General features: G+C 46.1%; 2 protein-coding genes across 2 annotated transcripts; one reads left to right on the top strand and one right to left on the bottom strand.

Annotated features, from left to right (window-relative positions):
- Positions 1 to 1,022: 1,022 nt before the first annotated feature.
- LOC131281626 (uncharacterized) lies at positions 1,023 to 7,848 on the bottom strand. Its single transcript, XM_058310970.1, has 7 exons — positions 7,750 to 7,848; positions 3,294 to 7,435; positions 2,848 to 3,227; positions 1,762 to 2,780; positions 1,489 to 1,686; positions 1,274 to 1,417; positions 1,023 to 1,202 (listed from the first exon to the last, which is right to left on the bottom strand). The coding sequence occupies exons 1-7, from the start codon at positions 7,846 to 7,848 to the stop codon at positions 1,023 to 1,025; spliced, it is 6,162 nt and encodes a 2,053-aa protein (XP_058166953.1).
- An 11,085-nt stretch (positions 7,849 to 18,933) lies between these two features.
- LOC131281031 (repressor of RNA polymerase III transcription MAF1 homolog) lies at positions 18,934 to 22,145 on the top strand. The gene is made up of 3 exons (XM_058310287.1): positions 18,934 to 19,320; positions 20,300 to 20,577; positions 21,814 to 22,145. Exons 1-3 carry the CDS (start codon positions 18,976 to 18,978, stop codon positions 21,875 to 21,877), a joined length of 687 nt encoding a protein of 228 aa, XP_058166270.1. The 5' UTR covers positions 18,934 to 18,975; the 3' UTR covers positions 21,878 to 22,145.
- The last annotated feature ends 2,666 nt before the right edge of the window (positions 22,146 to 24,811 follow it).

Here is a 24,811-nt window from a genome sequence, read left to right as displayed (position 1 = left end):
TTACCTTACAGTCTGTACAATTGATAATCCCACAAATCGGGCATTTGTAAAAATTCACATTGCTTTCATAAGGCCACCATCCGACGCAGTTTGGCGTTTGGCAATGAAATGTGTTTCCCATGACGAATTCCGCCTGCCGCATAGATTTGGCGAGATGCTTTTCGAATTCTTCTTGGCTAACAAGTCCTTTAATTTCGCGGTGCTTAAAAAATAATATCAACAGTTTCATTGGGTGTCGAGCTGTGCTAGAAGATATGCTTACCTGTATTACGCTTTCACAGCTGTATTTGGAATCCTGGTAAGGACACCTTACCTCTACATCTTGGCTAAATTTTATAACGCTTCCAATGCACGGCTTGCAAAATGTGTGCAGACATTCTCGTAATACAATTCCTTCGCCTGCGTCATAACTTTCCATGCAAATCTTGCACTCGAATGCCTTAACGTTGCTTACAATATCTTTTTCCTCAAGATCCACAAGTGCCTGGTAGTGATCCATTACTATTTACGTGATACAACTCAATATAGTATTGACACGATTTTACTTTTAATATGCTGCTTGCTATATTTATTTCAGATGAAATTAGTTGCTGCGTTTTTCTTCCGCGTGTTCAACATGCCATTCTGGCGAAACTTCTACTGCGAAACTGAACAATTGTCAAAGCGTTCAAATCGGGCAACACTGCCATAAAAAAAATCTGCTGGACCGCTTGCTATAATGTTGTTGATGTTTTGTCGTGTTTGGTAAATGTGTTAAGCTAAACATTAAAACTGTTATCAGACGATCTTGGAATACCATTTTAAGGATAAGCAATCTTGTATTTCCTTCTTTTTTACGTAACAACGAAAATGTTATTATTTTTTGTGGTTGTAGTATCATGGTGGCCGGCATAGTTCTTCCTGATTCATCTCCGAAAGTTATAGTAAGTAAACGATGAAACAAATTCAGAATAGGAGGCTGTACTTGGCATCAGAGAAGCAACATTAAGATATTATCGTTTTCCATTTGTTGCATTCTTACATCAATGGCAGTAGTTACACTTTGGATGGCACTTGATTCCATTTACGCCGCACCGACAGCCACCACTGGTGTCACCCTTTCCGGCTGGTCCCCAGCGGTGCCCTCGCGTTACCCAGCAAATTTCCGTTTTGCACATGGAACACTTGAGCCAATCGCATCCCCACTTTTTCATCACAATCACCTGTTGAGCGGTACAGATGCGTTAGTAAAATGTTTGCAGTATAAAAGGTTACAACACGAGCTTTCCCCTACCTGACACGTGGGACAGTTGAGAGCATCACCTTTCTCAATCATGTCCTGGAGCATCGCTTTGGTGCGTCTCGCTTCTAGGTTAGTATCACAGTCACTATTCATGCGGTCCTGGTACTGCTTGCAGTCGAGCCCATCATGTATGACCTGGTGGTAGAGGTTTTTGAGGGTATGTTTTATATATTCGTCCATTCAGTTCCTGCTCGACCAGCACCTACCCGACAGGTTAAACAGTTGACGATCCTACAGACAGGACACTTGAACTGGTTCACGTTGTCCTCGTAGATGCACCAACCGCGACAGTTGGGCGTCCGGCAGTGGAACGTATTGTCGATAGCGCTTTCCGCCTGCTGGATCGATTTGGCCAGGTGAGCCTCATACAGTTCCTTGCTGACCAATGCTTTTATTTCGCGTTGCTAGAACGAGGAACCGAACAGAAAGACAGGTCGTTAGTATCAAGGCTCAAAGAAGGCTTTGGGCATTTTGCGTACCTGTATAATACTCTCACAGCTGTACACAGCATCACTGTATGGACATCGGATGGCCGCGTCCTCACTGTATTGGATGGTGCTGATCAAGCATTGCTTGCAGAACGAATGCAGGCAGTCCCGCAGCACGATGCCCTCGTACGGTTGGAACGGACCGAAGCAAATTGGACACTCGAACGGTTCAATGTTCGCAATGAGATCCGCATTGTCCAGATTGACCAGCTCCGTGTAGTGATTGGGTGCCACTTCCGTCCCGTCCTCGGGCAGTGCGAGTCCATTTCGTCCGAAGCGAACCGCTGCCGGTTTATCGACTCCTGCTGCTGCTGCTGCTGTGCTACTCTTCAGCAACACTGCACGCACGATCGGGCTGGCCGTAGTGATGATCGGCCTCTCCGGCTTGCTCATGCCACTCGAATTGGGGTTAAAGTTGTCCACACCGCGGTACTGGCTTCTTGTAATGTTTGGACTACGGTGTGCCTGGAAAGCGGCCGTCATAGCGATCCTATTCTGGTCCGGTATCTGCATGTGTACCGGGCGAACCAAATCGCTGGTCCGTGGCTTCGGCACGGGAGACTCCACCGCACCGCCAGTACCGGATACCTTGCTCTCATCTAAAAGTATGTTAAATATGTCGGAAGACTTGCGATTGGAAGAGATTCGATTCAAATCATTGCGAGTTTCCAACGGAGGATTCCTTAGTGCCACCTCCGTCCTCGCCGATGTCAACTCTCTCGACGTTCCATTCCGTCGACCGGGTGCCAAAGGAGGTTGTTCATCGAGAAATCGTTTTAAATCCTCCGGCGTCACTGTTATGCTGTCCTGCGGTGGCACTACTTCAGCCTGGGCCTGCTTGTGTACAATATTAGGCCGTGCCTCGGAGCATGCCGCACATCCTGGTCGCTGTTGTGGGTTGATCAACGTGCACATCGGACAAGCCCATCCTTCTTCTTCTGTTGCTGCAATTTCTTCCACTTTTGCATTCCTCGTTCCTCGTGGCGCAGCTATTGGCAATGCTGCAGCTCCTATAAAGACAAGATGTAATAAGATCTTCTCAGCTTTTATTGTTGTAACGGACTTTGGTAGACTTACCTAGCATAGTCTCATCGTTTTGCGTGTCTGAATGCTCACCCTCCGATTCGGAGGACACCGTCAGCAGCTTTGCCTCAACTTTGGTAAAACCCGGGACATGCAGTAGCGTCTGTGGCTTGCTCCGATCCCTGGTCGGAGGAGCAATCGGTTGTACCAGAAACACGTGCAAAGTTCGATCGTTCGTTTGAATGCCGTAGTCAAAGAGCGTCTTAGTGTCATCATCCAGAAGACGATCGTCACAGCGCCAACGTTGAACGGCCACCGGAATCTGATACTCGTTACAGAACTTCTGCTTCAGCTGACCCATCGTAGCGAAGGCGGCCAACGAAACCGACAGGGGACCCTTGTGGGATACTTTATCATCAACGTAGACGTTGAGACTGTACAGAGACAAACAAACAAGACTATCATCATGCTGGCCAAGTGAAATCAATTTGTTTCCTTACCTTATATCCGTCAAGCTTGCGGATGACGTTGAACACGTTGACCTGCCCGGGCTTTGACGCGTGACGGAAAGTGAGACCTTCATTTTGGCCAGATCCGTCGCCAGTTCCGCCGCTCGATCGTGTGCCCCATCGCTGATGGCCAGTTCCAGGTTGCGCAGCAGCTTGTTGATCGCCAGCGTCCCCGTGCGGCCAAAGTTGGAGTTGGGCGTATAGAGCAGAGTGTTTCGGAATCTATCGACACCTTGCTGAGAGCGCAGCTGATCGGATATTTGTTTCACTTTTTCGTCGTGCTGCTGTTGCTTCTCGAGTAGCGATTTTCGGTGCCGATCCTGCAATCGCGGCGAAAGAGGAACGTTCGAGGGTCTCGGAATGGAACTAATAGGTTCACCTTGACGAAGTGCCCCCACGGTTGCACGGGCAAACTGCTGCTCATCCATCGGTTCGTAGTGAATACCATGCACATCGTTCGTAAGCACCAACGATGGAGCACTTTGTTGCTGTTGGTTCAGTTCAGCAACCGTTTCCGGGATGGCGGCGGTGCTAGCAACACCATCCTGATTAATGATTTTACTTTCGACACCTATCTCACTGCTGGTTCGTCTTGGGAAGAATGTTTTCCTTATGGCACCTGTGTGGGGGGAAGAAACGGGTTCGATAACAGCAACGACGGAAGCAGCAGTCGTCGCATCGTTCTTCACGCCATGGTCTTCCGGTGCCATGGGGGCTGGAGATTTTCTTGTGCCCAATGGATTACTACAGCCACCTTTTCTTGCCGGAAGAGGACTTAAACTTTTCGTACTGATAGGAATTCCTGACGTAAGCCCATTCTTCCGCTGCACCAAAGGTGAGTCTCGCTTTAGGCTACTATGATTACTTGTTGGCGGTTTCTGTACCACCGGATACTTTTCGGCCAGTGCCTTCGCATTCATCACACGGATCATCTCTCGAAGGCGCTCTTTTTCCTTCTCCAGCGCTTCCTGATCCTGCTGTTCTTTACTTTTGGTCATCGCGCTCGGTTCGGTTTCGTTACATTTCACCTCCGGATGCTGTTCCGGTGGTTCAATGGGGATGGCTCCAAATCGTGCGATACGTGCGCTACGTATCTCTTCGATGTTCACTTGTTCGGTCGCTGTGGGGGTCAATGTCTTGTTGACCACTGCGTACAAAGTTTCCTCCTTGTCAGCGGTTGGTTCAGGCGATGCCAAAGGAGCAGCAACCGTGTGGTGATTCGAGTGACTTTCTTTAAGCTTCTGATCATCAAACTTATTACTGCCGTTAGAACAACCAGCACTATTGTCGAACGCGGTTTCGTACCGCTCTGGGACAGCATTAAAGTTGCGGTACGGCGCTGGCATAGGCGAATCTCCCGGCACACGCTTCATAAGACTTTTCACGCCCATCTTGGGCGAAGCGAGTGGTTTCGTTTGACCGTAGGTCGGTTTTCGCTGCATTAAGGAGGCCCGATCATCCCCGCCGCCCGTTCCGACCAGCAGCGTGCCGTTTGTGGCCGGCGCTGCCAACGGTTTTGGCATGAAATACTTTAACACCCGTTCCGTTTTCTTGTCCCAATCATCGACACCGCTTCCTTGTGTTGCCGGAGGAGGGTTCGATGACTGCGACTTTCTAGCGTCCGGAATTGGACGCTTCAGGGGATGGTTCGGTCGCAAGGGAGGTTCTTCCAGTATGCTAAGTTTGCTATCGTAGGGTTTGATACGCTCGCACGCCTCACAGATGATGCGCCAGTTCGGATTCTCCAGCGTACAGTAGGGACAGTTCCACAAGCCCAGAAGGTTTTTATCGCTGCCTGTCTTCGAAAGGCTAGATGAGGTTGTCTCTTGTGGAGTGGAAGCTGGCGAAGGACTTGTACTTGGACCAGAAGGCGCAGGAGGTTTGACATGTGCTGTTACATCTGCTGGTGGTGATTCGTCGCTACTCGAACCGGCACAGACGACCGGTGGGTTGGCAGGTGCAGGGACCGACTTTTGGGCTGCATCGCCACCAAAATAGTCCTTCCGAGCCACAAAGGAACTGTTGACAGTTACCTTCCCCACCACCGGGACACTTGTCGCTTCAAACTTTGATATCAGCTCTTTGGTAGTCTTTTGCTTGCCACTCGGTGTGTCCTTCTCTGCTCCTCCATTACAACGGTACTCGTTGTGGACTATCTCGGCCGCCTCGCGGTCCAACTCGCTGATACTCGGTATCCCGATGGCGGACCGTCGTTTTTCCGCATCCCGCTCGCGCCTTTTGGTGTCGTCCGATTTTTCAGTTATTTTCGCGAACAGATTAAACTTAGCACCAGTGGAGGACGGTGGGCTCCCACCACCATTGGTGCTGGACGATCCTTCCTGTAGCATGGAGTTCCGGTGATAGCCCACCTCCGGCAGATCCTCACCGGTTTCCTTCGCGTGTTTACCACTGCCGCCGCTACCACTTTTTCGTTTGTCGATCGTTTTCAGTATAATGTCGCGCTTGAACGGAAGCGAGCTTTCCTGCTGCCGAATACCAGAAATGGGCCGCTTGTACCAGGGCCGAGGTGAGATCGGTGAGGTTGGAGCAGCAACCGCTTGTTGGGACGACGGCTGGGCTAAAGAAGAAGATTTCGCACTTGCCATTGCTTCCGCGTACAGGTAGTCGTGGATGGGCGAACGAGTTCCGTTTGCTCGACTGAACTGTTCCTCCATTTTCATGACGTCACAGGTGTCGTTCACGTTCGTTGGAGGCGTTTCCGGAGCGGGTTGTGACGTTTGTTGAACCTTTCGTATGTTGTCGATAAGCTGTTGCTTCTGTTCCTCCGTCAGCCCACCGGGTGGAGCTCGTTCCTCGGAAATGTTTGGCAGCGGGGACAGCGGTCTTAGTAACGGCAGAGGCATGATGAGCGTTTCCGGTTCGTGTGCGGTTTGTTGTTTCAGTGTAAGCAGCGGAAGTGGTCTCCCTTCAATGATCGCTTTAATCTCTTTGTCCTCTAAAAGGCTCGTGCTCGAAGACGCTTCGTTGAGGTACGGAGTCGTTGGACTCACTGGTGGTGCCGGGGCGGGCCTTTTCTTGCGTGTTGAAAGTGTTGACCCAGGTGAGAGTGTCCCGTAGTAGTTGGAACGCCGTGTGAGTGTTCCGTTTGACGAAGATCCACTCGTGCCAGGATCGAGAGGTGGTGGTGGTGGAGCTCGTCTTTTCCCCTTCACGTGCACGTAAGCACCGGCTCGGCGATCTTTCGAACTATCACTTACGGTTCGCCGGTGTCTTCGGATCACTGATGGATCAGCACCGTTCGCCTGGATTTCTTCGTTCGTCGTCTCACTCCTAATGTCGTTTGGCGTCGCCGGGAGGCTGAGATCCGAGTAGACCGTGTGCTGGTTGTCCCTGGTGAGTGTAGTGTCGCTGTTCTGCCTCTGCTCCTTCGATGGACTTTCGCGGAGACTCGCGAACAGTCGATACTTCTTGCGCAACGTCAACTCGTACTTGCGATCAAGCTCGCGGGACCGATCGCGCTGCCAGCAGCGCCGCTTGTAGCTGTCCGTGTACGGTCCCGGTTGTATCGTTCTCCTGTTCTCCGGTTTTTCGCTGGCCAGCACCGCCTCGTAGCAATTCGGTGGCACAAAGGCAAATCCGTTGGTGGCAGTGCTGAGAATGCTGTCGCAGCTAGAACTCTTCGAAAGGTTGTTACAATCGATCACCGGACCCGGGCTGGGCGAGGAACTGTGCGTTCCATTGCTCGCGGCAGATTGACTGACACCGTCACCGGGTGGGACCGTGCTCTTGCTGCTGGTCGTGCTGTCGATCGTTCGGCAACTAACGATGGTGCCACCTCCAGCGTCTAAACTAGACTCTTCACTAGCACCAATACTTCTCGAGGAGAAGGAATCGTGTTGCTGCTGCTGCACCACCGTTGGCCGTTGAGGACGTTGTGGATTTGGTTGCTGCTGCTGTCGCTGGCGTGCACTTCTGTCATGCAGTTCCGGTGTAACCTCCGCGCCGCTAGTGCTCCGTGCGAGCACTCGTGAATCATCGCGACGAAACCAACGGAAGAATGACTGAAACCCGCCCGAAGTCGATGTTGCCGATGTGGATCTGCTGAGGCCGGCTGCGCCCGTACGTCCGTTGCTTCCCGTCGCCGACGAACGGGAGTCAGGCGCATTTTTGGACTAAAAATAACAACGACGCGTGTGAAATTAGAGAAAAGGAAGCGGTGAGTGATGCGAACCTTTTTCCAGCTAATCCGGGACAGACCGAAGGGAAGTGTGCTACAAATAACGAGTGTGTACTGGAGAGTTTCAAGGGGGAAACTTGCGCGATGTAACAATTTGTACCTTTAAGCGACACTTTAATTTGGTAGCGCTTTGTGACGAAGTAATTAAGAGTTTTTCAAAGTGAATATGATGTACTTCCAACATTGTTTGCCTATTAAACTCCTAATCATCGTACAACTTTTTAGAAAAGATGCGACCTACATTCTCACCTGAGCAATGGACGACTTCTTCTTGCCCCCCGCGGCTCCCTTGCTTCCGGCGTACGCGTTCACGAGCACTTTGGCACCACCATCGGATTGGCTGTTCATATTACACCCGCGAATCCGTACGTCTCGGGTCCCCCTTGGACGAATCAAAGAGGGGCATTATTCTATTAAAATTATCCCAACCACTCGAGACGATGGCGATGTTGCTACTGATGCTGCGATTCCGGTCGATTGTGATCGAGATTGTTGTGGTCCGAGATGTTGTGGCCGATTACGTCAATTTGGGTGTTGAGCCCTTCAATCAACGCGGGTCTCCGACGACGTTCTCGCGTTGCAGCGTGGCTACTGGAGCTGCAGGCGTTGCGCCGAAGGATTCTACAAAGGAGCGTAAATAGAGAGAGGCAGGGAGGGAAAGAGAAGAATATAAAATCCAATTTGAATCTTCTGCTCGTGTGATCCAGATTAGGCTGTTCATTCTCAAAGAAAAACAGCGAGGGTTCCGCGGGGTTGGGTTATATTTTTACTAATAACTCAACCTTTGTTGACCCCTGTCGGATTCCCCAAGAGACATATCCACTTCATTGTTCCATTTTCTGATATGCCAAAGGTTACTTATGAGAGCCAAATTCCAAACCTTTGCGAGGAAAACCAAACAGCCCAGCAAGCATTGATTTATGAGCTGAAGAAGTTATTGCAGTCTCTTCCCATCATTCCATCTGGTTGGAATTGCTTCTTTTGCATCTACTTTTCCCCACACCGCAATGTTTTGTCGTGAGTTTTGGTACACAATTTCATATCCTGAATCATCACCGATCAGCGCGAGAGGCAACGTTCTGCAATCCGGGGACAACGCGTCACTACACCCGAGAACGAGATAGCGACCGGAATGGAGGGGTGATCAAATAAAACCGCAGTGAAAAACAAACAGATGGAACCGACGACGACTCGAAGCATCATAAGTAAGTCCTGGGCTGGTTAATGATGAAGCAGGGCGCATAAAGAACGAAAGCAGAAACAAGGAAACTGACACACAAGAGCACCGAGCACCGGTCTACATGCGATTTGCTTCCAGTTTTGCCAAGGCGTTTCGCTGCATTTGCATTTGCTTGAAGAGAATACGAAATACAGATATTCAAAAAGCAAAAACTAAGACGGTTACAAATGAAAACCAACGAATGAGTGCTTGGATGAACGCACAAACGGACGACATTTTTTTATGTTAAATTAACAAATGCCCGAACAGGGATTTATAATCTATTTTCGTTCCCATGTCAACGAATCTTTGCATTTCACGCGTGTTATATTCGGTTCGTTTATTTTCGTTCCAACCAACAAAGTAGTCCTGTGACTTTGATTTCAAATATTTGTTTCCAGTTTCGTTAGCATTTTCGTTTCTCGTTTCTTTGTTTCACAAATCTGTAGGTGTTGGGGGTATTTATTAGTTATTTTAAACTTATGCCTGATATGTTTTACATTTTTCATTCAACATAATTCCATGTATCCCTTGAATGAACACTAATAATGGCTGCATGCAGCACTTGAGCTCTCGAGCAATGTGTTGGAATTTTTCGCCAATTTACGCAAGCCATACCAACTCGTAAGTCCCGTTTATTTATCCGTAGGGGAACCAAAACTTGGTGGTTTGCGCCGCGCAAGGTAAACAAATATGACCTGCACACATTTGGCACACGCGCTTGCGCAACTGCACATCGCAGCACCCAAGAACCTCCGAAACCACGCTTTTTATACTTGACGAATGTTTGACCGATTATCTCGCATCTTCTTTGCCGGATCGTGCAAAAATGCCTTCCCCACGGCCCCGCCATAGGGAGTATTCGTACGGGGAGCGTTTTGTTCGTGTAAACAAAGCTAGTAATGGGTGATGAAGGAAGTGTATAGTTCCTAGCGGCCCTAGAGAGCATCGTGTAAACAGAGGAATCCCAATGCGGCGATGTTCGCATACCTCCCCGCATGTGGCATAAGTGCGGTATAAATTTTGAAGAAGGGGTCGGTTTAAAGAAGCGAAAATTAGACTAGCGTATGGAACCACGTCACAATTAAGCGGTAGGACATAGTGCAGCTGTGTCTGGCTCCGTATATCTAGGTCTGTGCAGCGAGGATCGGCTATCCACTTAAGAAAGAAGGAAAGGGGAGGGGGTATCTTCAATTGTTTTGAAATACTTCAATTGTTATTTCTAGAATTTTGCTCAGAATTATTTCAGTAACTCTAGGTGAAGATAGAAGCATAGCGGAAGATATAAATAATAATCTCGGGTTTGCGGTCGTGAAAGCTAATCCAGCTTATCGCCGGTGAACCCATAGTTGTTGCATGGCCACACTTCCGGTCCTTGTTACTTCACATTAATGTCCAATACTAACGAGCCCCGCAAGGGCAATTAAAACAAGATCGCCTCTATAGGCCATGTGACGCCGCCTGCCGTTTCAACCTTACAAACACCCTTCACAGGGAAGACCAATTATCGGCCGGTAACTCCATCGGGAGTTGGGACTGCGAGTGACACGCAAGGCACTTTTGCTGTCTGTCGTCTGTGTTCCCCATTCGACGATCGGTGGCTGCTGGGTGTTGGAAAAATCGCCCACCATGACGTCCACTATACGACGATCTTGTTTCAATCGTCCAATCTTCCATTTCAGTTCTTGTCAGATAGGTTCATCTCCTACTGCTAGTCAATGGTTGGGTCCTCTTCTGAACGACGTGTAAAATCTGGCTCAACAAGCAAATTATTTCCATCCTTCCTCGGTGCCTCAAGCGAGGGAAAACAAGTGGAAAGTGCATATATAAAACACAGGGAGACGGACATGTATTCGCCCGCGATCGTTACTCACGATGTGGAACCACCGATAAAACGGAGAGTTTCGAGCTCGGAGCAATCTCGTTGACAGATTCATCGCTGACGTATAAAATCGATACGGCCTAGTTGTGTCTGGGAAGGGGCACTAAAAATGGCGTATTTATAGAAGGCCTTTCGGACAAATGTTTTATGAATTTGTTGAAAGTATCACAAGAATCGTTGCTTTCTGTCCTCCAGCACAAGCGGGCAGTGTTGTGTCTTCAACATCTTCATCATCCAATTTTGCTGAAGATAACCCTACAACCGATCGTCTTGAATTGCAAATAAAGCATATCCTCCAGCATGCAAAAGAGGTTAATAGCCGGCGAGTGTAAACAACTTTCCTCCCGACCACAATCCTTTCTCTTTCAACGCTTCCCCTCCTTCATGCCGTCGTCTAGTAAACTCCACCTCCCCTCGCCAAAGCGGTGCGTTTCGCCTCGAAATAGGATAGGAGATGTCTCGCCCGTGGTCTCAGACGAGATCAACCAATTACTCAAATACGAGCGTGACGGGCCACCGTTTCCGTTCAATATTAATATAATTTGATGTCATCGCGTTGCAGGCCGGCAGCTGCTGCCTGGCGCTCTACTGGAAAATGCACGGCGTCGGTAACTGCAAATCTGCATCGCAACGCATCCGGTGCTTGCAAACCCATACCACCACCCCAAGGCGTGCGAAGGGGTGGTGGTATGGGTTCTGTAACGCAAGGCAGATAAATTACACAAAATGATCATCCGGAACTCCGGCCCCGGGAAAGTCGATCGGTTGGACGAATACCGTCCCTCACAAACCAGCGGTAAGAGCGTCGGTGATGGGTTTGCAAACGACGACAACCGGCCCGCATGCAACGACCGATGGTATGCAAACTAACTGCTCGTTTAAAAATAATCTCACTCACAAGGCGCCCGCACGTTGGGATTGAATAAGCCCAAGAGAGTCGAGAAAAGCTAATACTCCGTTGTTCCGCCAAGGCAGAGCTCGTCGTAGTAGCCGTTGCAAGAAACAAAATAATTTTGTAAGCAAAACAAGCACAATTTTGAGGAAAACCATTCACCGGCGTTTTTATTCGGGTACTTGTTTAATGTTTTTGCAAACATTGCCCGTAAAATGTTTTTTCGGCGCAAAAGCAGCGTGTTGGGTTGGAGATAAAAAAGTTACTGTTTGATATTGAGCAACTGAAATAAGGACGCCCGATCTTGACCGTGCCGTAGTTCAGGGTAATTGTGAAAAAATAGTTTCTTGTTGTGTTCAGCTGTTGGTACACATGCTTCGTCAACCATTTGAGCGGAGCGTGATATGTGATAAAAAATAAGCACGTTAATCGTAGAAGAAATTACCAACAAAAGGCTTGGAAACGCGGTGATGGAAGCAGGTCAAACAACGATTATAATGCACATGAAAATTTCGTTCACTGTTCAGTCGCAGACACTGGGCAACACTGCCTTCGAGACGGAAGCATTTAACACCCGGCGATGATTAAACAAAATCGTCTTCCCTTTATTGTTCTCGTTCTGACTGACCGGCGGATAGGGAAAGCGGATGAAGCACACGGCTTGACTATTACCACTTTGTCATCCTTCACGATGTCGTTCACTTTGTCACGGGCGGAATGGAAGCTACCGTGCGAGATCAACGGCACCCCGGCGTTTGACGCACGCAATTCGAATTTTCACACTTGGAAGATCACTCGTTCACTCGATCACTCTCACACGTTAGAAGTCACGAACTAGTCGTCAATGGAATTATTTTTACCAGCTTTTAGAGTTTGTTCGTAGGTTTAAATTTTACTGTGCATTTGATGACTGTTGGCGAGCATTGAGACACTCATATCGTTTGATAGGTTTTATTCGCTCCATAAACTTCTGCTCGAATCTTAATCCTTTCCACTCGATGATGGGGAAACTTCGTCACTTAGTCACCGAATGTTCGTTCGCACCAATCCGTCCAGTGTGATCAAAATCCCTAGCAATAATTATATCCTAGGCCCAAGAGAGGAAGGCACTTTCACCCACGATTCTACACCCAGAAGAAAGGTAGACCGTTCCGTTCCGTCGATACGGCGGACTGGTACTGGGCGCCCTGGTACAAATTTGCCTGCCCGTCCAACTTTGACTCGGGTTGAATCTCAAGGGTCGCCGTCGACGTCGTCCTCGTGCGAGCAAGGAAAAATTATAAATACCACACGACCGCTACAACTCTTGTGGCCGCGAGACACCCGGGACAAACAGCAGCCACTCCTACCCCAAACGGTGGGTTATGGTCGGAAAATCTGCCGTATGATGTGCTGAATGGGTGTGGGACACATTCATCGGTCAACCCCTGTGGCCCGCAACCGCAACCCCTTTCCCAGGCCCCGAGTGGCATTCATTCGTCGTTTTGCATATGCTTTGGATGCTACCGGGAAGACACACACACACACAGGGTGTGTGTTTGTGTCGTTGTGTTTATTCGGTATGTGTGCTTCGATCCGTGCGTGCGTGACTAGAACCTGTGGAGGCGCAAGTGGAGAAAGCACATCGTGTTCAAGCTGAATGATGTCTTGGCGATCGTTTTTCGACATTTCCCGAGCACTCGGGTGCGGACTGTTGAAATGTTTTCTGTTTGTACAGAACAAGGCAATCTTAAATGCTCCCGAACACACGACTCCATTGCGAATGTTTTATAAACCATCAAACATTATTGCACCAACTTGGTTCAATTCCGTAACGTCTATGAAAGTATTAGTCCCCGTAAGAATGTTTAGCCTGTACGGGGTAGAGTTTATAGGTTTTCAGTGAATTTACTTATCAGTTACATGCGGTGATCGAATTGTTAAAAAGCGTGACTAAAGCTAAAGTTATTTTATCGCACATATTATACTGACTATTGAGAAAAAGTTTCAAAACTCCGATATCAATCCAATTTTGTACCGAATGCGCAAACACCAATTTTAGCGATAGTAAAGTATTCAAAAGTGTTGGTAGAATGTTTGTGTACACATCAGTAGTTGCAAATTGGCCACCATTAATAACAATAAAGATAATTGCTTCATAACTTGCGTTTCTACTACCAACGGTAGAAAACAGCGGTGCGTCCATTGCACATGGAATTTTCGTGAGATCGTATACTTGAACGTGGGTGTTTTAAATGATGGGACAGAATCGTCTTCCCTCTTGGCACTTCTATGGTTGGCTGAGATCAAGCGATCGCCATAGGAGGTTTTCGCAATACTGAAGAGATGTTTCGTGTTACACACTAGTCACTGCCGCCGGCTCTGTCACCGAAACGGTAGATTCAAAAGTTCGTCCCCACTAATAACGATATTTTATTCTAATCCTTAGACGATATTCCGATTCTTCCGATAGGTACATTCTATCACGTCCCGTAAGTTATTGTTTTCCCGACAGGACGCACTAATTTCGTAAGCCATATCGTATGGATCGCGAGATTTTCGCAACCGTCCATCATCGTCTGACGCTAGAGGTTTGGTTGGTTAGTCTCTTCATCGGGCGTGTGTTGATGGCAGCAGCGATCGTGAATAATTGTGAATTCCGGTTAGTCAGAAGAGATGGCACAGGATAAAAATAGCACTTCTCACTAGCCGGTCAGCAGTCGGCTGAGCAACAGCACGTTTGTGCTTTTGGGGAAAGTACCACTAGTACTTCCCTCTCCACGTGTTTAGAAAACATTTAATCGTATGTTTACACAAGTGGAATAAAAAAATGTATCGCAAAAGATACAACACGTCCTCATAAACTTTAGTGTAACGGTACGCAACCAGTATGAGGAATCAGGAAAAGTTTTAAGTAAACGTCTAGGATTTTTGGACAAAGGAAGCCTTACCTTGTGTATATACAAAAATATAGAAAAGAAAGCGTCGTTTGTTTATAATAGCTTTTAATGCGGCAATAAGAGAAAGACACATACTACGATACCAATAAAAGTATACAAGACGGCAAGCTCCCGACGATCTGAGAAAACTTGCACAGGACGTAAAAGACCATGCGTCGCCATTAACAAAACGGTCGCCGTTGGGAAATCTGCTGAACGTGATCCGTATCCGTTGCCATAGCGTCATTGGCTCATTAATTGATTGTTTCTTGAACGTATGATTAATCGAACAAATTAATCGTTCTGTCATAAAAAAAAGTGCCATCCAATTGGGAATGTCTCAAGGCCCGCCCGGTGGCGTGCGTCATGTTGGGAAAATGGCGTCAGCGTTATTGCCAAATGGTGTTTTCACGCCGAATGTCAGAGGGTTTCAATTTCTCCCCCCTCCCCAACTTGTCTACCAAACGGTGGCAAATAGTGGTGGCCCGATCGCTCAATCGATAGTGGACGATTTAAAAATAAAACACAACCACTTTTCCCTTTTCTTTGCAGCGCACGAAGAATATGAGAAGAAAATGTGCGAGAAACGTTGGAACTTGATGCCTCCTGCTGTGAAATTTTACTTCAGCATGTTCCTGAGAACATCTCCACCATGTGTTTTCTCTCGTTCAAACGTTGTGGATGCATATTTTCGCCACCGGCAAGCGAAGGTTTGTCGAAGAAACTGGACCACTGGCAACGGTTCAGCAGGCCATGAATGAAATATTCTACTATCCAGATCTACTAGAGTGAATGGCTTCTCGCGAATCTTGATCGAGAACACAGATAGCGAATAAATAACCGGTAACACTATTGGTGTCCGACAAATTGCTCCTGGTCTGGGGAGCGCCGTACATGAAGTGGGTAGGCAGAGCGAGGGATCCCCATTCCATGCCTAGAAGTACACAATTGAAAGTACTCAATTGCACGTCTTTATTAGTATCGCCGCGCTCCGCTGATGTCGAACGGTGTCAAATGATCTCAATTTAGCAGCAACGTAGTGGCACAAGATTTTCGAGCAAATCCAATCAAACTGCGATAGTAAAGTGCTGGTGTATATGCAGCACAAACGGTTGGTAACACGAGTGGCGAATCTGTGACGAATTTCGTCGGGAACAGCATACCAGTTGCACACCGCACTATTTTTACGCGATATCACTTTTGTTTGCTAAATTTTCACTGTTACTACAATGCTTCGTAATTCAAAGTCCGTCAGTGTAAACATGTACGTTTCTTAGGGGCTCCTTATTACGGTATAAGACGAAACTGCACTTAGTTCACTTGTAGGTACCCCAGCACGGAATAACGAAAAATATCAAAGCAACGTAAAGAAACCTACCATCGGAATTGCCGGATGATTAAAAAGCCACGGATGGGAAGTGTGCGCAGAGTGTAGGTTCGCGAAAACGCGGAGATTCGTTGCTCGACCGTCGGATGCTGCAACTATACTGATCGTGAATGGCCCCAAAGGTTACTTTGTTGAGTTCGCGGGGCGGTACGTTACAAAGACATGCGCGTGGCGCCATGCGGTACGCCACTTGGAAGTGTGCAGGTTCGAACGCGATCCCCGCGATTACGATCGGGAATAGCGTTGCGGTTCGTTTTCCTTTTTTTTTGTCTCGCATCTCGGGTGCGCCTGTATGTTTTTTTAATTGTGCTTCATGTTCTGTACTTTTGTTTTATTCTTTCCAGGTTATTCGTTCCGCATTGCACAGTCTCGCGGTTAGGCCAAGACTGTGTAGTTGTAAAAGCGTTAGAATGAGTAGAGGCATATTTGGTAAGATAATTGTTCTTTGAGCTATATTGCTGTTATAGCAAATTGATTTAAAAGTCATTTATAGAGAGCAAAAGAAGTTTATAGAGTTTCTATGAATATTTTTTATATTGTAAATTTCGTACAACCGTAAGAAAAAATTGTCGTCTTTAAACGAACATCTACGAAAGATGTGAATTTTTTTTTCATATTTAGAAATTTTATCAAGACATGACTCACGTGTTCAAATTCATTTTTAAAAATTAAAACCGGAAAAGCTTCAAATGTTCTGCTATTGTTGCATTCAACCATTAGGCACATTCGATAATGATGTCATCGATCATAAGGTATTGTCACGTTTATAGTCTAGGATCTAAACCATCTATAGCGAATGGAAGAGGTTGGCATGGATGTTCCATTTTCCGATCAATTTTATTCAATGTTGGACAATTCGATAATTGTTACGAATATGTTTGTTCGCTAGAATATGAAAATGAGACGAAATTGAACTGTGGATCATAAGCGAATCTGAAGTGGGATTGAAAAGTGTGAACGAGAACAATAGCCAAATGGAAGAGTGAGATGACCATATTCCACAAATATGTTGAAACTAGTTTGAAAATTTATCTTCAAACTGCCTCTCACGGCCATTATACAGGCGAGTGAAGTACAACCAGCTACTGTAAACGCTACAAATTTCTCGGAACCGCAGTCGACCGTGTGTTTCTCTCCGTCGTTCGATTTCTCAAAACAAAAATAGAAGCGAAGCTATTCACATCGTCTTTCGACCGCATCCGCATTATTATATATCGTGATTTCGAGTTAAAATCTTTCGTGAAAACTGTTATCGTTCTTGTGCCGTCGATTTGCAAAGCATCTTGCCTGTGAAAGTCCCCAATTCCGTAGCGTCGACGATCTACCGCTGGTGAAAGAGCAGCAAATTTACCGTAGTAACCGAACGGTATCGACCATCTTGGCGTAACGCGCATCTCACCGCTTGCAAGTTGTCGTCCGCGGCCGACTCAACGAAAATCAGTGAAAATGATGGAACACTATAAGTTTTCTTTATACATCTATATGTAGCGAGTGGGGTTAGCGCTTGGTGTGTTTGAACATCTGTATCCGACTGTACTCGATGGTATAGTGTGTAAATGGTGAATTTTAAGTTCGTTTCCATTCCAAACAGCGACGTGAGGACAGTACATCCTTCGCTGTAGTGTATGCCGTAGTCGATTTGGAGTGCGTCCATGTTTAATTGCGTGTGACCCTAGTGTGAAAAATAAGGAGCAACGAGCGGAAGAGAGAGAGGGAGAGAGTGCGTAAGTTCGCCGTGTCCGTGAAACACTGCATTTTCACCGACAACAAGCGAGTCGAATTGATGAACCATTGATTTGACCTCTTGGCAGCCTCCATCGGTTCTTTCTCTAAACAATATTCCTTCTGATGTACTGCTTAATGCCAATGTGTGTAAGTTTATAGTCGAGATCCTGTGGATTGTAACAGCGGAACCAATTGTCCTGATTTGAAGGACAAGATCGGTTGAAGGTCAACCCAACTACTTCCGTTCCGTAAACTCCATATTCGGTATCATCTGTGGACTGTGTGTTGTATGTACACGACGAACCCTTCAACTTGCGCGCTCCTACGAATTGATAATTAACGGTAAACAAAGCAATCGCGAATGAGCGCGTCGGAAGTAAAAGAAGTTTTCTGTGTACAAACGAATGAACGACCAAACGTACGGGTCACAATCAATCTTGCCGCAAAGTGGAGCGAAGGAAAAGAATAAAGCGAGCTCGTGAAAACTTTCCCCATTCAAGTGTGCGTTGCGTTACGAAGTCGCGCAAAGCCGCGCTGTAGTCTTGCAGAGTTGAGTGAGTCAGTTGTCAAACCGCGGCCACTGGTAAAAATCTCGCGGATTCCACTGCGTGAGTGTTGTATTTTTTTTTCGGTACATTTGGTGACCCACTATCAGAGACTCCGCAAGCGTAGAGTGCAATCGCGCGACGCTGGACACTTCTTGCTAGCCGGCAAGGGAGTAACATATTCGACTCGTACTTAAATGTGCCCGCAAGCTGCCGCACCCGCCATCATCGTCGCCGTCGTCAGCAACCGAATTTACAATAGCAACAGCTACCGCCGCCTTCACCAGCATCGGCAGGTCACAAGCAAGAACATTTTGAAAAAGAGACTCTGCGTACACCCGACCACCATGTTTAGAATCGCCGCCAAGATCAACGCTGGACTGATAAGATCGCCCAAGATGGTCAAATACTCACCGAGCACGGGGAGCTGCCTCAGACTGCACCACCACCACTGCTAAGCAGGTGCTGTGAGTGAGGTGTCGCTTCGTCGTTCCACCACTCGCCTTGTTTTGGCCAGGTTTTAAGCTAGTTCGTAAGCACCACAAATAAGGCATCGTTAACTATTGGTTTGGTAAAACAACGAGAAGACAAGCGAGAGGCAAACAAGTTTGTTGTCGACTAAGAATAACAACAGCGCGCACAATTAAGATCACCTGCAGCACGGATTTGCAGCAAACATAAACAAAAGGAAGACACGCGCTAGAAATCAGCAAGCAAGCAAAACAACGAGAGCTTGCGCTATATTTTATCGAAGGAAACATTGTTCAAACAAATACCGACGCGGTCAAGACGAGATTGTCCGGATTCGCGTATAAGGAAGCATCCAATCATCATTCATTCATCGCTAAAATCAACGGAAGCAGCCGATTTTTTCGAAGCTTTAGACGAAAATCCCACTCTAAGCATAATGAAGCTACTGGAAAGCATCCGCTTCGAGGCGGTCAACAACAAGCTGCACATCCAGACCGGGGACAGCACCATTTACGGCCGCATCGAGTCGTACTCCTGCAAGATGGCCGGCAACGACAAGGCCCTGTACAAGCGGTTCACCTCGGAGCAGGCTCCGACCGATCTGCAGGCCCTTTCGCCGCCGCAAACGCTGCAGGACATGTCGCCGCAGATCCTCCGCAGCAGCCTGTCCGGGGACGAAGGCGTCACGCTGTGCGATACGATTTCGCGCAAGACGCTCTTCTACCTAATCGCAACACTCAACGCAGCGTTCGAGCCGGACTATGACTTTAGCGAGGCAAAGGTTAGTGACCAAACCTGTCGAATTTTGTTTTTCATTCGGTTTACTCAACACTTACAGGATCTTATTTATTTTCTTCAACTTAGGTTTGTGTTGGTATGGATGTTGTTTGTTATTTCTGTACTTTTTTTCAAATTAGGTTTCAAAACAAAACTAACAACAGAACTACGAGTTCGTTAAAACGGAAGGGGAACAGAAAATTCGTAGCTCGGAAAATGTAAATGCGCAGTTTCTTGGTCCTATTTCGAGAAGCGTTCTTTCCTTTGCCTTTTGTCACTCGAAGGACGTGATGTTTGTGCCTTCAAATGACGTCATCTCTGCTCCTGCGGTCAAACGTACATTCCCCCGGCGAATGAGCGGCCTTTTATTTTGTTGTGGAAAATTTGTTTGGCCTTGTGCAAAATGGTAGCAACCCTTGAACCGATTTTCACAGCTGAGCTGAGTGAGTGAACGTGAAAAGTTTATCTATTATTTCTATTTTGAAAACGGATCGGTTGCTTGACGAACGTGAACGAAGCAGTAAAGAGGAGGGGTTGGTATCGCAATACGTATTCTTAAATTAGAAGCAACTGCGAAATTTCTCTCATCAAGCCTATCGGAGGGTGGCTAGTAAACAGTTTGTGCTTTAAAAGATCAATTTTCAGCATCGATGCTTTGAAACTCTTGGTTACAGAAATGAAAATTCAAAATAAACAAAATCATCTTTCCTAAACGTTAAATCCTATTGGTGTTTTGCGATTCCTATATTTTTTGTCGAATCCTCATTCATCCTTTCATTCAGTTATAACTGCAATTTTTCTTGGCCTTATCTTAGAGCATCTTGTATCTCTATGTTTCTGGAGTATGGCGAAGCTATGCTTGAATTGGGGATGTTTGCCATTTTGATTGTTTTGGAGGAAAAGGGCGAAGGAATTCTAGGCATATACAAAATTACAATGCATGCATTTTATATAAATGGTTTACATCTTTTTTATTCAACCAGAGTCATGAATTCAGCAAGGAACCATCACTGCAGTGGGTGCTGAACTCGATTGAGGGCAACCTGGCCCCGGTGGCCGGCGAGCAGTACAGCAAAATTCGTCACGCCCTATGGACGACGATCGAGGACGAAATCTCGCTGAAGGACTGCGATATCTACAGCTACAACCCGGACCTCAACTCGGACCCATTCGGCGAGCCGGGTTGCCTGTGGTCGTTCAACTACTTTTTCTACAACAAGAAGCTGAAGCGCATCGTTTTCTTTACGTGCCGCGCCTTGAAGTAAGTTCCCTGTGTAGTGTAAATGATTTCAGCCCTGGACCTTACCTAACATACCTCCCATATTGTTTTAAATGTTGTCTGTTTAACAGTTTTCTCTTTTTTTTATTTTTTGTGAACTAATTCGAAAATCTCTCTTTCCCTGTTTGCGTATGCATGTTTTCCCGGTCGTGCGCACGGTTTCCATTTGGTCGATTGGAAATGTTTATACAATCGCAGTTCAACTACTTAACGAAGCTAGAAAAATATTATGTAAAACACATATTTCAAGAAATAGTATTCTTTTAATAACCATCTACTACATATGGTTTGGGGTCTCGAGAGTCTTTTTATTGATGTATTTACTTGAAGATAGAAAACTATCCTTGCATGTTGGTGCACTTCGTGTTATTCGTTTATTTATGTGCATAGTTTCTGCACTCTTCCACAATAAATATTTCATAAACACGCACCAACGCTTCTGTGCTCGTACGTTCACTTGCAACACCAGTACCACACGAAATTTTTCATCGAATGGCGCACCATAGCAGCCAACTGTTGGATGGGTCACACACCTCCAATTCCGCTAGCTCTAAGTATGCGCTTTGTTCAAGGAGAAACCGAATTGCATTTCAAACGAATCTGCCTGCGTAAGTTACAAGTAACGTCGATGTTTTGATGCTTGTTTTCGAATCTATCTTTACATCGTATGCATTTCATCAGTCTTATTTTTATCGAGCGATAAGATAAGTGATAGAATAGACTGAACTGTCTCACATTATTTGATCGCCCAGGTCGGCGGGTCAATACCGCTAGCAAATGTAAGCTGACCACTTATGTAAGAAACCAGAACCAGCAGCAGCTGGTTTGTTGTATTGGTCGAAACCTCAGCTTTTAAAACTGGGTCCGTATGTCATGTTTCCATCTTCTTTATGTCGGCAAAGTTTACCTCATCGAACCCATCTCGCTACAACTTTCGTTTACCTTCGCGATAGGTGTTTCTTTTCTCAACCGTGAAAATCGTCTATCTTTCTTCTAAGAAAATAGGCATGTTCCACTGAATTTTTTACATACGTAGTAGGCCTATAAATGAGAAAAGGATGTATGTCGGAATAGGCATTGGTTTTCGAACATCATGTCAACGACATATTTTGCCAGTGTCCAATCCATTTCTTTCCTCCTCAATTTGTAATATAACTTTTCTTCCACCACTTAAATTTTGTAAACTTTAACACAATTTCCTTTCTTCTTCTCCCACAGCTCGGTGTATGCAGATTCGGGCTTTTCAAGCGATTTCGCTATGGAGGATGACGAATGCTACTAAAACCATCGACGTCACTTCTTTTTTTTTTGTAACCAATGACGACGACAATGCAGTGGCGGAAACTGGCATTACAGCCTGAATGTTTGTGGATCTCGTCGTTGGTGTTTGGAAATGACTTTTTTTTGTTTTTGTGTGTTTTTCCAACATATCGAACTTTTTTTCATTAGTATCATAAGTTTATTGAGACAATTCGAAAGCACACACTACCGATCCCATATGCGAAGAAGCATATGAGAACAAGAAAATTATTTCGAGACAATTCGAAAGCACACACTCTCGATCCCATATACAAAGAAGCATATGAGGACAAGAATGAATTGCCCTACCAGACTATCAGTTTTTTCTTTTCTCTTTGTTTTCTGAAGAAAACTTAACTAATTTGACGAATTCATGCTTAATACTGAGCCAAATATGGATATCTTTACGGAATTTGGAAATCAGACATATTTTTTTCATTTTATTTCCTTCTCTGAATAAGTGTGTGCTTGTTTTAGTTTTTTTTCTTTCATCATATTACATTCAAACGATAATTTAATAAACTAGTGAAAACACGATAATAATCCCCATGCATTGAAGCAAACTAGCGGTATGAACAATTTTTCTTCGATATAAATCGTAACGCTGATTAAGGTTAAAAAAAGACTGCAAGCGCTTGCAACATCATCAGCAACAGCATTAGCAGAAAAGCGGCAACATGAAAACAGCAGTACACAGTTCAATAAGAAACCAACCAAGAACAAGACACGACACCGTTACGTGAGGGCAGGTGAGAGCTGCGGCGTGAGAACTCGCGTAACGGTGAGTGCGCGATGCTGGCAATGTGTAGCCAACTGGAGCAATTGAAAGAGCTTAGCTGTATTTTAGAATTAAGGCAAAGCAGAAAGCGGGGCGGGCGAAAAGGGCAGCAGAAAAGGAGGAGATATCTCGGCCATCAGGGCGGGAACCAGTCTGAAATATGCCCACAATATGCATAGGTTTTGGGGTGGCGACCCAGAGAAACATTGTTCGTTGTTGTAGGGTAGCAGCCGTCTTAATTAGCGACAAACGGCCAGGAAGGTGAAGAAGCGGAGAATCAATGCTCCAATGAGATAAAACAAGATAACTAACGAACGATATAGATCGCTGTTACGATAGAAAAAGCTCTTCCAAATGACCAACAACCAGCGCCGCTGCAAAGAGAAGTGAAATGCGATGCGGAATGTTGTGGTCCCAGTTGGTGAAATTGCCGCTGTTTCCCGCTTGCCAGTGAAGCACTGGCCGTCGTCAATCCTTCCGTTGGTTTTGGTTCGTAGGATGCAAAAATAACTAGAATGCAAGTGAAAGTGGCAGAACCACCGCACCGGGTTCGGAAGTGAATCGATCGAGACGAAGGAACGCTTCCATCATACAAAGTACGGCACAGACAGTGCCTCATCGGCAAGCAGGGACAGTTAATTGGTACACTGAGAGGGATAGGGCGGTTCCCGGAGCGATCCGGGTAGGGAATATCGGAACAAGACGAACCGACACGTAAAGCATCGACGCGCGAAGGACGCAATGAGGACGCACAGTTTAATCGACAAGAGTGTAACTGATCTCAGACAATAATTGTTTCTGAGTTTCTCATCCAATGTACAATTTACTTGCAATCCAACCTTGCCAATTTTTTTCAACTAGACAGCTTTTATAGCTGATTTGAATTTTTACTGATGTTTTTTTTTCTTATTACTCTGTTTATCGAAGTCAGTTATATTATAAAGTTAATATCAAAAGTTCCCATTATTTGGGCATAAATATTAGCAAAACACAATACAATGGATTTAAGACCCCACAATATGAATTATACTGATTGCTGTTTAGGTCGATCACTCTCTTGTTGAACAGACTGTTAAGCCCCAGTTAAATGATAGCAATTTTCGCTTAACGTTAACTTTCAAACGCCTTTTGAACACCAAATCAACACTTGTAATCTCAAATTACTACGGCAATGCGAATTGTTCAATTCAGCCATGGTAATATCATTTGACAAGTTTGAGGTGCAAGAAACGTTCAAAAGCGTTATGCGAAAGTTGGTATCGTTTAACTTGGCTTCATCCCACGTTGGGTCTAATGTTGTGTCTGATGTCGTTTTAGAGTGGCAAAACGATCGTAACACCACGATCGATGTTCTTTGCGACATTGGCGCTACTATACGTTTTCCCGTCCACCACCAACGGTCCTGTGTCCGGTGGTGTGAGACCGCACGTGAGAACTATTTCACTGACTGTACCCATCTTGTGATATTAGGCGTGTAAATTTTTAATTACCCTTTCTATCCTGTCTAGTAAAATTAGCGTAACCTGGTTGTGATGGACGCATGGGCCATCGGAATATGTTAAATTTTCTCAAGTTCTCTACATCTTACTGTGGAATTAGATTGTGGTTGTCGCTCCTGAAAATAATGGACACGTGTAGAGGATATGCTCTTCAAACATCGTAAGGATTAGAGTAGATCCATCCGGTCGACTATCATGAGTGGATATGAGGGTTGCTTGTTGTGCTTTGGCCTGTCTCTTCCTTTGTTACAACTGCTACAACAAGCGAAGGCTAAGCGACATCAAAAAAACGAATGCGACTTCAATTAGTTCAATCGCAGCAGGCGAGGTTCGTTTGTATTTGCATCCGGGTATGTCCGTGCGGGAAACTGTCTGCCACGCCGAACCTTGTCGTCATGATCTTCATTACATGCTGAAGTACAAATTACACGAAATGTGATAAGTAGCTTTAGACTACACCGGGGGGGACATAGCTTACACACCGCGAACACAGCGAGAAATGGAATGATGATCATTCCCCGGCTCGAACGACGACAACGGTTCCGCGACGGTAGATTAGGATGCAAATTCAGGTGTAATTTCTGTCAAACTCATGTAATTTGGCTTCCTTCCGCTCTCATGGATGGACGTCAAACATGAT

The sequence above is a fragment of the Anopheles ziemanni genome, chromosome 2 (genome assembly GCF_943734765.1).
Source record: "Anopheles ziemanni chromosome 2, idAnoZiCoDA_A2_x.2, whole genome shotgun sequence".
NCBI classification, from domain to species: Eukaryota; Metazoa; Arthropoda; class Insecta; order Diptera; family Culicidae; genus Anopheles; species Anopheles ziemanni.
This window is presented reverse-complemented; position numbering and strand designations above follow the sequence as displayed.

Coding starts and splice junctions, on each gene's coding strand:
- LOC131281626 (XM_058310970.1), bottom strand. CDS start 7,848: ATGAACAGCCAATCCGATGGTGGTGCCAAAGTGCTCGTGAACGCGTAC. Junction 2,781..2,847: donor AAACGATGAGACTATGCTAG/GTAAGTCTACCA, acceptor TTGTCTTTATAG/GAGCTGCAGCATTGCCAATA. Junction 1,203..1,273: donor TCAACTGTCCCACGTGTCAG/GTAGGGGAAAGC, acceptor ACCGCTCAACAG/GTGATTGTGATGAAAAAGTG.
- LOC131281031 (XM_058310287.1), top strand. CDS start 18,976: ATGAAGCTACTGGAAAGCATCCGCTTCGAGGCGGTCAACAACAAGCTG. Junction 19,321..20,299: donor ATGACTTTAGCGAGGCAAAG/GTTAGTGACCAA, acceptor TTATTCAACCAG/AGTCATGAATTCAGCAAGGA. Junction 20,578..21,813: donor TTTACGTGCCGCGCCTTGAA/GTAAGTTCCCTG, acceptor CTTCTCCCACAG/CTCGGTGTATGCAGATTCGG.